The sequence below is a fragment of the Abramis brama genome (assembly GCF_963993115.1).
Source record: "Abramis brama genome assembly, chromosome: 5".
Classification (NCBI taxonomy): Eukaryota; Metazoa; Chordata; class Actinopteri; order Cypriniformes; family Leuciscidae; genus Abramis; species Abramis brama.
In genome coordinates, this window is record NC_139967.1 from 7,735,087 (window position 1) to 7,749,763 (window position 14,677).

The 14,677-nt window shown below is 35.7% G+C and overlaps 1 protein-coding gene across 5 annotated transcripts in view; it reads right to left on the minus strand.

Moving 5' to 3' along the window:
* ksr2 (kinase suppressor of ras 2) overlaps positions 1-14,677 on the minus strand; it is a 109,929-nt gene that overhangs the window by 9,858 nt on the left and 85,394 nt on the right. For all 5 annotated transcript variants that reach the window (XM_084113755.1, XM_084113758.1, XM_084113757.1 and 2 more), the window contains exons 17-19: positions 14,491-14,587; positions 13,923-14,056; positions 4,178-4,312 (exon numbers count right to left, since the gene is read on the minus strand). In XM_084113755.1, coding sequence (XP_083969881.1) covers positions 4,178-4,312; positions 13,923-14,056; positions 14,491-14,587 — 366 coding nt within the window. The remainder of the gene's footprint in view (positions 1-4,177; positions 4,313-13,922; positions 14,057-14,490; positions 14,588-14,677) is intronic.

A 14,677-nucleotide genomic window follows, 5' to 3' on the forward strand; every position in this document is an offset into this window, starting at 1 on the left:
TACTTTGACCCGCCCTGAAGAAGCAGTGTTGAGAAGACACGCGCTGTAAGCAGTAGACCAATCACAACAGACTGAACCATCTGACCAATCAGAGCAGAGTAGGCTCTCGGAAAGGAGGAATCCCTTTATCGATCCGTTTCAGACACTGTGAGAAAAGAAGTGATGCTGCAATGTATGTTATGAGAGTGTTTTTTGAACTTGGATGCATGTAAACCTGTTGTAGGAGACCTTCAAAACAAAATTAGGAACATCTGAAATAGCATAGGGAATAGCATTACATAAATTATTTATACATCTATAAATCTTAATTCTAATATGACTTTTAAGAAAATTGCAAAATAAAAAAACACACACAAAAAAAGGTCCATGTAAATACACAGGAAAACTCTAAACTAAATAGGCCAAATAATGTCTTTATTAAAATATATTATTTAAATTATATAAAATGAATAAATCTACAAATCCTAATAAATTTAATCTAATTTTTAATTTAGGAATGCAATGCCCTGACAAATTTAGTAAACCTCTGGTTCATAAATGGGCAAAAAAGTCTTAAATAAATAATAAATTATTGATATAAAATAAAATGAATAAAGCCATCATTCTATAATTTGTTTAATTTAAGAATGATAGGATAGTTCTGTTTACAAGTTTGAGAGTGTACCTGTTTTGTTATGAAAATGTTCCATGTTCAAATGTTTCTAAAAAATGTAGATCTTAATTATAATTTAACTTAAGAAGAACAAAAAGTCAGATGGAACTCCTCACAAGTATATCACGTGTGCGTGTGTGTGTGTAAGGACGAGGACTCACGCCTCCCTAAGAGACAGCAGTTCAAAAGCTTTAAAGCACTACTGGTGCACTACATCACTTTGCATTCCCTGAAGCCGATATAGTCAAAGTCATCCGAGATAATTAATAAATGACTTTGAGGTGCTTTTGACTGCTGAAAAACACAGTATTCTGCTCTAAAGAGCGTGCTCGTGTTAAAGTTTACTAAACCACACTTAAGAGCTAATTAACAATCATTGAACGAAGAGCCCTGCTGAAAAGGCCAATCATCCGAGCTCTGCAATTTAAAGCCAAACGTGAAACGTGCAGCTTGCTGAGACTTGTGAGAGAGAGAGAAAAAAACATGTAATTGAGATGGCTTTTGCAATACTGAAGTGGGGAATTCACTAAGAATGAATTGCATTTTCAACCAATGATAGTGTCATTTATTTGCATGCAAAAAAAGCATTTCCCATCTTGCAGGTGATTTCTTAGTGCTTGGTTGCACCTGATCTGGTGTGTACTTTACTGAGACTGTATGACTTCACCACTGTGATCCAGACACCTAAATCATCTCTCAAAAATGCTGAAAGTGTGAATCTGGACATATGCCCGGTGATAGCGTCTTCTACATCATTTGATCATCATTTGATGAATTACTACTGCCATGATCGCTAGAAACCGTATATAAACATCTCTTTTTGTTTTTTATAACAATTCATTTACCGCCCACAGAAAGCAAAGTTGATTGTGCCAGGCAAACATTCCTGAATAATGCGCATACTATAATTAGCCTAATTTACATAGAAAGAATGACAATGGATTGCGGGTGGTTGGTAAATAAGGCCATTTAGTGAAAGTTTAGAATAATTAGGCTTTTTTAATGTTTTTGAAAGAAGTCTCTTATGCTCACCTAGGCTGCATTTATTTATTTTATCATATAATTTTGTGAAATATCATAAGAATTTAAAATAACAGTTTTCTATTTTAATATATTATTATGAAAAGTAATTTAGTCCTGTGATCAAAGCATCATTACTCCAGTCTTCAGTGGCACATGATCCTTCAGAAATCATTCTAATATGCTGATTTGCTGCTTAAGAAACATTTCTTATTAATACCAATGTTGAAAACTTTTTAATATTTTTGTGGAAACAATGGAACACTAGCATTCAAAAGTTTAGGGTAAGTGAGATTTAAAAAATAATAATAATACTTTTATTCAGCAAGGATCCATTAAATTGATCCAAAGTGACAGTAAAGACATTATAATGAAATGCTGTCAAATTACATTTATGTCAAACAAATGCTGTTCTTTTGAACTTTCTATTCATCAAAGAATTCTGAAAAAAAGGATCAGAGTTTCTAACACTGATGATAATAATAAGAACCGGTATAAATAATTAAGCACCAATAATAACTGATAATAATTGAGCAGCAAATCAGCATATTAGAATGATTTCTGAAGGATCATGTGACACTGAAGACTGGAGAAATGATGCTGAAATTTTATTTTAGATTGTAATAATATTTTACAATATTACTCTTTTTACTGTATTTTTGATCAAATAATGCAGCCTTGGTGAGCCTAAGAGACTTACAAAAAATATTTAAAACTTTTTACCGGAAGTGTATTGTACAGTACATACATAAAAAGTCCATAAAACAGAACACGAGAGCATTACAGGCATAAAATATCCCACAGCTGCTGTTAAAAGCCTCTCTGCCGCATTAGAACACAACGGAAGTGAAAAGAGGAGGCAGAAGGGACAATAGGGAGCATTGCTTTGGGGTCACCTCTAGGTAATGTCCCTTTAGTGGGACCAGCTGGACGGCTTGCGTGGGTGCTGTATTTGGCTCCCATAGAATGACAGTGTGACAGAGCCTCCATATGGAGAGAACAGCTGAGGACGCAATTGTGTTAGGACCCAACAGAGCAGCATTCCTTCATTTCGTCAACCATCCATCCATCCATTCTTTTATTCATTTGGCCCACACACTCGCTGCCTCTGGAAAGGCCCGGGTCAGGTCGAAATGAGTACAGATGGAGGTTCAGTTCCGCATGCCGTCTCATGTGAATGCATTCTGATTAGTGAAAGCTGAGCACTGAGTGAATCAATTCTCTGATAATCCTCATCCTAAACGAGCCAGATTCTTGATGTGTATTATTGTGATTTTATGATCATGTGTGGACATTCACAATGTCATTTTCATAACATTTGATACTATAGCTGAGCTGTGCTCTCATATGGCCACTGCAGCAATTAACGGGGCAGATTTAAACGGAAAAAAGATTTCAGTTTATCTGGTTGGATATCCAAAATGTATTTGGATGCTTAAGTGACACTTATGGATCGATGAATGGCACTGCATTAGATAATATATCAAACGAAGTGGCATCTGCATGCAAATGATGCTGGAGATTTTCTCAAAACTAAAGTCACTTTTCTGAGACATTTTGCTTTTGTCTTTTATTCAACTGGTGGTTACGTAGTGGATACATAAATTCAGTTCAAGTTCATTTTGAATAGTATGTTTTTTATTGCAGTTTAATGTTTTTGAAAGAAGTCTCTTATGCCCACCAAAGCTGCATTTATTTGTTTATAAATTTTGATTTAAATTTGTGAAATTTAAAATTAATGTTAAAAATAATTGTCTTATATTTGTATATATTTTAAGTATATACATACGTAATTCCTGTGATGCAAATCTGATTTTTTTTTTACCATCAATACTCCAGTCTTCAGTGTCACATGATCCTTCAGAAATAATTCTAATATGCTGATTTGCTGCTCAAGAAACATTTCATATTATTATCAATGTTGAAAGTTAATATTTTTGTGGAAACTGTGATAGTTTTTTTTTTTCAGGATTCTTTGATAAACAGCATTTATCTGAATTAGAAATATTTTATATTATTATAAACATCTTTACTGTCACTTTTGATTAATTGTATGCATCCTTGCTTAATTATTATTTTTTTTATATAAAATATTAATATTAATTAAAGATATATTCATTTCTTTTTTTTTTATCTTACTGTCCACAAACTTTTGAATGGTAGTGTATATATACAATATTATTTTATCATTAAAAAATAAACCCAAACAAACTTAATTTTGATGAATGTTTTGCTTAAAAAATTGACTTACTTTCAAATAAATGCCACTCAGTTTGAAATTGTCCTAATGCAACGCAATTCATATGTTTTAAACACTTTTCTTAACGAAATGTGATTACATTCTAGATTTAGAATCCAAAAATGGTTATGCTGACACTATAAGAGCACATTACACGTGGAGAGAAACGGTCATAAGCTTATTTCTGTAAATAAAAATGGATTCTGTTGGTTTCCTGAGTGACATAAAGCAGAGAAGCAAGTGATTGGCGACAGAGAGAGACCCACCCAAAGGCAAAGACGTCAGACTGTTTGGAGAAGGGAAGCTGGTTTTCTGCGGTCTCGGGGGAGAGCTGACGGATGAGCTCAGGAGCCAGATGACACAGCCAGCCGCTTGGGATCCGCAGCTTATCCTTTCTCCGGCTGGAGAGAGAGAGAGAGAGAGAGAGAGAGAGAGAGAGAGAGAGAGAGAGAGAGAGAGAGAGAGGGGAAGAACCTGAAGTTTAATACGTAATCAGTCATAACACACCAATGCTTTGAGTTCGATTTATTTGTACTACGCAAAAGGTCAGAAAACAAACCAAAAGACCATTATAGGGACAATACTGTCAAAGAAAAACAATAGAGGGCAAGCGACTATTAGTCTTGCATAGTCCGATTATCGACATAAAGTCTAGTCTACAAATGAGATCTCTTTTTGAACTACGTTTCCCCTAGACAGATCAAATGGAGACTTTTGCATTCATGTCCTGTTTCCAAAACATTTTCTAAAACAGAAACTCTAGAAATCTCAGATGTATCTTCTGTAGTTTCAGATCTCAACAAAGAGATTTCTCATTAAATTGTCATTATCTGAGCTACACAATTCACAATCAGTTTTTAGCTCTATACATTATTTCTAAATCTATTTCAAATTTTAAAACAAAGTTGATAGTTGCTACTAAACAGAAACTCTTCGATACTTTTCAAAGATTGAATGGCAAGAAACTTTTTCTTTACACAGTGCTGCAGACTGGAAACTTGTAAACTCAACTTTTTTTCCCACTGGACCGATTAAAAACCTGTGAACCCTCTACAATGATAAAGTAGTTGCCTCGTTCTCAAGTGTAGGACGTGGATTTGGAAGTGGTCTATCACTGAGACAGAGCTGTTTCAGCTTGACTGAATGTCTGATCCAAGTAAAAACAAACTCAATCACCCATGATATATAATATACCTCCAAACCAGGGGCAGAAATTAATGGGGGCTTGGGAAAAATGCCATCGAATTTGACAAAAAATACCCCCTACAATTCTTTCTTTCGTATTTTATTTACATATTTTACAGTATTTTCTTATTATTATCAATGTTGAAAACAGGTGTGCTGCATAATATTTTTGTGGAAACCGTGATACACTACCATTCAAAATTGTGTGTGTTTGTGGATCTTGAGATAAGGGACAAAACATGTCCATACACACAAAAGCCCTCTTTATGTTAAAAATAAAGAAATTCAGCAACATAAAAAAAAAAGTTACATCTAAAGGAAATCTGGATACTCAGGACATTCATTGCTTTTATTTTTGAAAATAATTTATCAAACATCTATATCAAGCAATACAAAAAGTAATTCTTGAATTATATTTTCCATAAAATAAAATAAAAACCTATCAAAATTGTGTCCTCGCTTTGCGTCAAGTTGTTTTTTTACTCCAATAAATCTTTTACCTCTGAGGACCCCTTTCCCTATTCCCTGCTCATTGTGGATCTCACAGTAGGACACATAGTCCTGACATTTTTTATATATATATTTTTTTAAAATATATTTTATACAAGGTTAAGTTGGAAAAATATTCAGTTTTGTCAACTCCATCAGGTTTTATGTCTGACAGAGTTGACTTGTAAGCTTATGGAGTAGACAAATGCCCACAAAACTTTCTCTATACAGTATATAAAATACTATATTTATAAATATGTCTAATGAATATTTATATATGCAACATCTTATATAATATGCAGAGTAAGACTTCATTTTAATAAATGAATGCAATATATCTATCATAAAATATGACATAATGGCCTGGTCTTACAAACAGTGCTTAGATTAAGTCAAGATTAGGCCTTAGTTCAATTAGAGCATTTAAGTAGCTTTTATAAACATGCCTTAAAAACACATTACTGGTGTGCTTACTTACACATGCACATAATGTGCTTACACATTTACATCATAAGAAGAATGGCATCTACGCTAATTTTAGTGTTTTTGTTTATCCCGAGGTTTTACCACTCTACAGATAAAGCGTTGTCGGGAAAATTCGGTTCGCGCATCTACCCCGAAGTGATAAAATTCTGTATCAAAATGTTAAGGCCAGACAACTTGGTTTGTAGGGAATTACAAACCTGCGCACATATATTCAAACGCGCATACCAATAGACTGAACTTGTAATACGCATGTGCACGCCATCAGCGTTCTCACAGGTGTCGCGTTTAAAGTCTGTGTAGAGTTTCCTGTTAAAACGGTGTCGTGTTAGCGGCCCCTAAGTTAATAACTAATGATCGTTGCGACGTAAGTGAATCAATCAAATGAACTTTAGCTGGAAAATAACTTTATTCAAGAACTGCTATAAAGCCAAAACAATCTCTGTTACTTTAAACTATCCTTGTATCTCTGTAAAGCCGCTTTGGAACAATCTACATGGTTAAAAGCGCTATATAAATGAAGATGACTTAACTTGACTTGACACATTACTTACATATCTGGTGTGATATGTCAGTGCAAGTTGCTTTCAGTTAAAACAGCTCAAACATGCATTTTAGTCTGGGACTAGGCTTAAGCCCTGTCTGTGAAACAAGGGGATGGTGTTTTTATACCTACATAAAAGTAGAAAAAAAGCATCCCAAAAAATCAAATTCAGGGGCAAATATTGACCCTTATTTAAGACAAGAATCAAGACAAAAGCATGACCTCTCGGGTCTTCCGTAACATTAAAACTGCTATTGTCTCAAATCTGGGCAGCCTGTCAGACTGTCCAGAGTAAAATTCCAATGACTTCATCTCTCAAAAAGTCTCAAACCCTCATAAAGAAACCTTGACATTTCATGATGCTTCAGTACGAGTTTGTCCACAGCCTCACTAGCCTGATAAATGTTGCCTTGCATGGATGTGGAATTTCAAACAGAACCAAATCCCAGAATAATCAGATCTCATTACAATACCCAGTCAGGTCCTGAGTCATCATAATACATAACTAATGTAAAATCATGTTATTAAGAGCCAGACTTATGCCTTTTAGATAAACAATTCATAATTATGCTAGAGCCTGCACGTCCCTGATGGCCGCTCTCAAATACTATCCCTTCCACCTAATAACTCCTGATAATAATTCACATGGCTGCGGAGGTGTAGAAGTGGGCTGATCAGAACGCAACCGTGAGCCGATCCAAGAGACTCGATCAACAATGGCTGCAATGCAAACCTGTCGCTGTGGAGACGTCAGCTTTTTCCCGGCGATTACTGCCAACATACGTAAACACACTTGTACGAAATCAGCCTCATAATCAGATGAACCGATGGGCGCGAGTGTTTGTAATATCGCTCCATCGGGGATGTTGATTTACTGCTTTCAATGCCAATGAAAACATTTTCAAAGAGGCGAGACGCGCAAACACAAACGGGACGAGTGCCAAATCAACATCAACACGGCCATCAGCGGTGGCAAACGCTTCATGTTGCCCCAGATAATTTACTCTCATTTTCAGCACTTTCAAAGCCAAAGACTTTATTAAACGTCTTAATACACTAATAAACATATAAAATCAAAACAAAGATGTAGATTCAAATAGTGTTTCAGGACTGTTGATTGGTGACTGCAAGAACTGAACACTGTTCAGATGTTGCTGAATCTCACTAAAACGGTCAAGAACATGTTTAGGACAGATTTCATCACAAAAGAAACTCTTTTTCCTGCTTAACGTCTTATTAAGATGTTTTGCATTGTGGCATTATTATTACATGACATCATCTTTATCACATTCATATTTCCCTTATTACTGTAATACTGGAAAAAAGTTATAGTAATACATGTAAAAATATACAATTATTTAAATGACTGTGTATAATTCATGGCAGTATTAAATTATATTAGCATGACACCAAATTTATCACATTAATCATATTTCCCTCATTCTCATTGCTGTAATGCTGGGGAAAAAATATTATTATAAATGTACAACTTATAAAATTATATAAGTATTTAAATGGTAAAGTGTATATAAATCATGGCAGTATTAAATTCTATTAACATGACATCATATTTAATAATAATAAGAATAATACATTTTATTTATTAGGCGCCTTCCATGACACTCGAGGTCAACTATTTATCACATTTATCATATTTCCCCCATTGTCATTACTGTAATGTTAAGTTATTATTATATTATTATTATTATTATTATAAATGTAAAAATTATATAATTATGTAAATGCAAGCGTGTGTATAAATTACGGCAGCATTTATTTAATTAAATTAAATTGAATGTGCTTAATTGTCTTAAAAATAATATCACAATGCAAGTACATTTTAATATTCCTAGAAATATATCTATCTGACTTAATGCAAAATAAAATTATAAAACCATATAGTTATTACATGGTAAAGTGTAAATCAGGGCAGTATTAATTTAAATGACCTTAAATTAAATTAGCATGACATCACATTTATCATATTTCCCTCATTCTCAATGTTGTAATGCTGGAATAAATGTTATTATTATAAAACAATAAATAATGATATTAGGTTACACTTTATTTCAAGGTGTCATTGTTACAGTATAGTTATATATTTAAGCACTGAGTAATATTAATTAACTACATGTACTTACTATAGGGTTAGGGTAGGATTAGTTGCATGTGATTGTTATTACTATGGCAAGTACATGTTACATATGTAACAAGGACACTGTTAAATAAAGTGTTACCTAATATTATAATAATAATAATAATAAATAAACAATTATATAGTTATTATATGGAAAAGTTATGATTTTGCAGTGTAGCCTGTTAAATTCAATGCATTGTACAAGAGGACATGTCCTCTTATGACCCTTCTGTTTGCCCATTCAAAACTGGTGAATAATCAAGATATATGGAGTATGGCACAAATTTACAAAACAAATCAAACGTATGCCACTGTTCACAGTGATTCAGTGGCCTTGCCTGGAGGAAGGAATATCTTCCAGTTCATTCAGCCATAAAGAAGAGGATCTTTCCTTTTCATACATTACAAGAGAGCAACAAAACGCATACATCAGACACCCTTTTTCATGGGTTTTCCTGTTCAAAGGAGTGTGGCGGAGAAAGGCTTCTTTTAAGTCTTTGTCTCTTGAAGGAGAGACAGCGGTCCTATTTGTAAGGACTGTGTGGTACTCAATTAAGAAGGTGGTGGAGGTGATTAGTACGGAGCCAAACAGCATGTCAAGGTAGCTGTTATTCAGTACTGATCTGAGAAAAATGTTGTGCTTTTTCCTTGTGTTCTGCATTATGACTCTCAATCATAAATAAATGAATGCCAAAATCCTCACCCGCATCACATACACAGGGGGAATTGATTCAATTACTTGGCGAAAATTGGCATTAAAACATAATTAACAGAATATCTGTAACATTGAATATTGATTTTAAATTTGAACTGAAATTACCTAAGGGAAACGCTTGCTCAGTTGATAGACTCAAAAATATTGCTCATATATCTCGTGCTCATCGTCACGAGAATGGAAATGCTTCTAGCAATGAAAGCTCGATTTCACGCATTGTTGCGTTCTGAAATGTGTAACATTGAAGGGATGGTTCACACAAAAATGAACATTCTCATGTTGTTCCAAACCTGTATGATTTTCTTTCTTTAGTGAAACATAAAAGAAGACATTTTTAATAGTCTTTTTTTTGTCCATATAATGAAAGCCATTGGGGTCCAATGCTGTTTTTGAAAATTCCTCTTGTGTTCTGCAGATAAACGTTGTACAGGTTTGGAACAACATGAGGGTGAGTTAAAAAAAAAAGGTTAACTATTTAAAGAGGTCATATTATGCCCTTTTACAAAGTCTTGATTTTATTTTTAGAGCACATTATGCTTTTCAGAAGGAGGGGCTTCATAGAGACAGGAGCTAAACAGAGCGTTACTGACAGACAGGGAAGAGAGGTGCTGCCACAATGTAAAATATATGAAAAATAAGTTGTTTTTTTGAACATTCAAGCATGAAAACATTCTAGTTGACTCCAATTGGATGGCTGGACTGTGTGTTGATTGGTCACTGCTTTGAGTGTGTTTTGGAAATGTCACGCCCCTTACCTTAACTGCAAGATTAAACACACTACTTACATACAGTGAGGAAATTAAGTATTTGAACACCCTGCTATTTTGCAAGTTCTCCCACTTGGAAATCATGGAGGGGTCTGAAATTGTCATCGTAGGTGCATGTCCACTGTGAGAGACATAATCTAAAAAAAAAATCCAGAAATCACAATATATGATTTTTTAACTATTTATTTGTATGATACAGCTGCAAATAAGTATTTAAACACCTGTCTATCAGCTAGAATTCTGACCCCCAAAGACCTGTTAGTCTGCCTTAAAATGTCCACCTCCACTCCATTTATTATCCTAAATTAGATGCACCTGTTTGAGGTCGTTAGCTGCATAAAGACACCTGTCCACCCCATACAATCAGTAAGAATCCAACTACTAACATGGCCAAGACCAAAGAGCTGTCCAAAGACACTAGAGACAAAATTGTACACCTCCACAAGGCTGGAAAGGGCTACGGGGAAATTGCCAAGCAGCTTGGTGAAAAAAGGTCCACTGTTGGAGCAATCATTAGAAAATGGAAGAAGCTAAACATGACTGTCAGTCTCCCTCGGACTGGGGCTCCATGCAAGATCTCACCTCGTGGGGTCTCAATGATCCTAAGAAAGGTGAGAAATCAGCCCAGAACTACACGAGAGGAGCTGGTCAATGACCTGAAAAGAGCTGGGACCACCGTTTCCAAGGTTACTGTTGGTAATACACTAAGACGTCATGGTTTGAAATCATGCATGGCACGGAAGGTTCTCCTGCTTAAACCAGCACATGTCAAGGCCTGTCTTAAGTTTGCCAATGACCATTTGGATGATCCAGAGGAGTCATGGGAGAAAGTCATGTGGTCAGATGAGACCAAAATTGAACTTTTTGGTCATAATTCCACTAAACGTGTTTGGAGGAAGAAGAATGATGAGTACCATCCATACTGTGAAGCATGGGGGTGGTAGCATCATGCTTTGGAGGTGTTTTTCTGCACATGGGACAGGGCGACTGCACTGTATTAAGGAGAGGATGACCGGGGCCATGTATTGTGAGATTTTGGGGAACAACCTCCTTCCCTCAGTTAGAGCATTGAAGATGGGTCGAGGCTGGGTCTTCCAACATGACAATGACCCGAAGCACACAGCCAGGATAACCAAGGAGTGGCTCTGTAAGAAGCATATCAAGGTTCTGGCGTGGCCTAGCCAGTCTCCAGACCTAAACCCAATAGAGAATCTTTGGAGGGAGCTCAAACTCCGTGTTTCTCAGCGACAGCCCAGAAACCTGACTGATCTAGAGAAGATCTGTGTGGAGGAGTGGGCCAAAATCCCTCCTGCAGTGTGTGCAAACCTGGTGAAAAACTACAGGAAACGTTTGACCTCTGTAATTGCAAACAAAGGCTACTGTACCAAATATTAACAGTGATTTTCTCAGGTGTTCAAATACTTATTTGCAGCTGTATCATACAAATAAATAGTTAAAAAATCATACATTGTGATTTCTGGATTTTTTTTTAGATTATGTCTCTCACAGTGGACATGCACCTACGATGACAATTTCAGACCCCTCCATGATTTCTAAGTGGGAGAACTTGCAAAATAGCAGGGTGTTCAAATACTTATTTTCCTCACTGTAACTCAACCAGGCCCCGCCCCTTTATTTTGCACATGCCTTGGGTGGGAAATATTTAAATGAGGAACATTGTGACGTGTACGTTCCCAGAAGAAAGCTCAAGACTACAATCGAGGCATTCCAGGAAGTTCAGAAACAGTGCTTACTGATATCGAGAATAACTCCCTTTGGAGTGACTTTAACTTTTTCATGCTCAAACAGCAACATTACACACTAAAGAAGGTTGAAAATGAAAAAAAAAAAAGCATAAAAGTTCCTCTTAGTATGTACAACGGGAATTTGCACATGCGATGTGTTGGCCAGGCTTCCATGTCTTTCATGTAATTTTGTAAAGTATGTTTCTGGCTTTATACTGTCAAGCTTTAAAAAGCATAAAAATAGTCCATATGACGTGTACTATATGAGAACTTCATTTTATTTAGACAGTGCAGTGCACTGACATTGCTAGAGGGAGTTTCCCTGATAAAAGTTATTGAAGTTCTGTCAAACGCTTGTGTGTCGATAACATCTGCTGCTACTTCAACTCATTGAAGCATACATTTATGAAGAACCATGAGAACACTGAAGGTCAAATTGGATTTAGCTCTGTGGCCCACACTTTAATAATTACAGGCTATGGTTTTTAATAAGCAGTTCTGAAAGTCATTACGGAATTTAAGGACGTTATTAATGGCCTGCCACATGTAGAGTGTGATGGGTTGTACATTTGTCACTCTTTTACAGACGAAACCTAGCTTATAATCAGAGCTCTGATGACTACTCTCGATTTCAGTGAACAACCTATCTAGACAGCATTTTACAGCATCACAGGCACACTCGAGTTAAAGGTACAGTAGCCAGAAACATCATGTTGCCTTCTTAGGCCCTGTTTACACCTGTATTAAGATGTGTTTTTAGGTAGCGAAAACGCATTCAACTGGATTGCTTTCGTAGTGCAGACGCAAATGTGTTCGAATAGCCGCAAAAGACCGTCTACTCTCCTCCTTCTGAACTAATGCGTAACATTATGGGAAGCGCGCTAGCCAGATGGGATTTAAACTTTGTCAGCTGGAGACCCAAATTTGGTTTGAAAACAACAACAAAAAACATACCAAGCACAAAGTTCTCTCACCGTTCCTGATTTCTAACACACACTCGTTCACAACAGCGTTCGGTGTGGTCTTGCGGCTGTCAGAGCAGAAACGAAAGTTGATGCTCTGCGTATATTTTTCCGTCATCTCCGGTCACGTTCATATGTAAATTGCGTGAGCTTATTTAGTCCATTAGATCAAAAGATCTGAAAAAGGCCATACATTTACGCACCCATAGACCCTCCCCTTGAAGAAATCAGGACAGAAGTGGTTGAAAGTGGACAAAAGAGACGGATTAAAACACCAGGTGTAAACGGGTAGGCCTATGTGTCTCCCTCGTCTACTTGTGATCGGAACGACCAAAACGCACCTTAATACCAGGTGTAAACAGGGCCTTAGATACCTAATGTTGGCCAATGTTTAAGGCAATATCACATGTATCCTATGCGAACGAGGCAATTTCGGAATTCACAACAATAAGCTCAGTGAACAAATTATTACATGATGAAAAGTATTGATAACAAATTCACTGGCAGTAAAAAGTTTGGAAGAAGTCTCTTCTACTCACCAAAGCTGAATTTATTTGATCAAAAATTGTGTGAAAACAGTAATATTGAGAAATATTACATTTTTAAATACCTGTCTGATGAATCTGATGAATACAAAATTCAAAATAACAGCAATTATTTGAATTCTGTTTGTAACATAAAACGTCTTTACTCTCACTTGAATCAATTTAATGCATCCTTGCTGAATAAAGTATTAATTTAATTTTTTTTTAAAGATCATGTGACTGGAGTAATGATGCTGAAAATCCAGCTTTGCATCACAGGAATAAATTACATTTTAAAAAATAGAACATAGAAAACACTTATTTTAAATTGTAATAATATTTCACATTACTGTTTTTACTGTATGTTTGATCAAATAAATGCCGCCTAGGTGAGCAGAAGAGATTTTTTTCGAAAACATTGCACATCTTAATTATGTGTGTTTGTGTGTATTTTACATACCTGCCTGCTTGTAGAACACCAGATATTGTGAACAGGCCAAAGTCAGTGATGACCACTTTCCCGTTGTCATAAAATACATTCTTGGATTTCATATCTTTGTGAAGGATCCCTTTGGCATGTAGGTAGCCCATGCCCTGGAAAAAAGAGGTTAATGTAATTAGGAGTGCATGTTTTGGTAAAAAAGCCTAATTGCGATTGTATTTTCTGATAAAACTTGCAATTTAAAATTATTAAAAAGGGGGGAAAAGCTTCCAGGTTTGCTGTGCTTGTTTGTAGCACCTTCCCAAATGCACAATATAAGCGAAAAAAAAAAAGAAAAAAAAACCTTTATCATGAGCTGCTTGCTTGTACCAGAACACAGTGCCATAAGCCATATCATGATTTTGGTTTTAATCTGATTAATCGTCCAGCCCTAAATGTAATCACAAGCTGTATAAAGGAACAGTACAGGTACATACAGTATAAAAGCTTTCCAACAATACCATGTTTTTCAAAATGACTGCTGAATCAATTTTAGCTGACATTTAGCAAACAGTCTTCACCCTGACTTCACATCAGTAACTCTTACCTTCACCATCTCTTGTGCGATTTGTCTAGTCTTGTTCACGTCGAGAACAACTTTTGCATCTCGTACCACTGAGTAGAGGGTCCTGCCCTTACACAAGCTACAACAGAGAAAAACAACAAAAAACACTTATTAGACATCAGCAGTGATCATAACATCAAAATATATTCATTTCATGTAGACTGGAAAG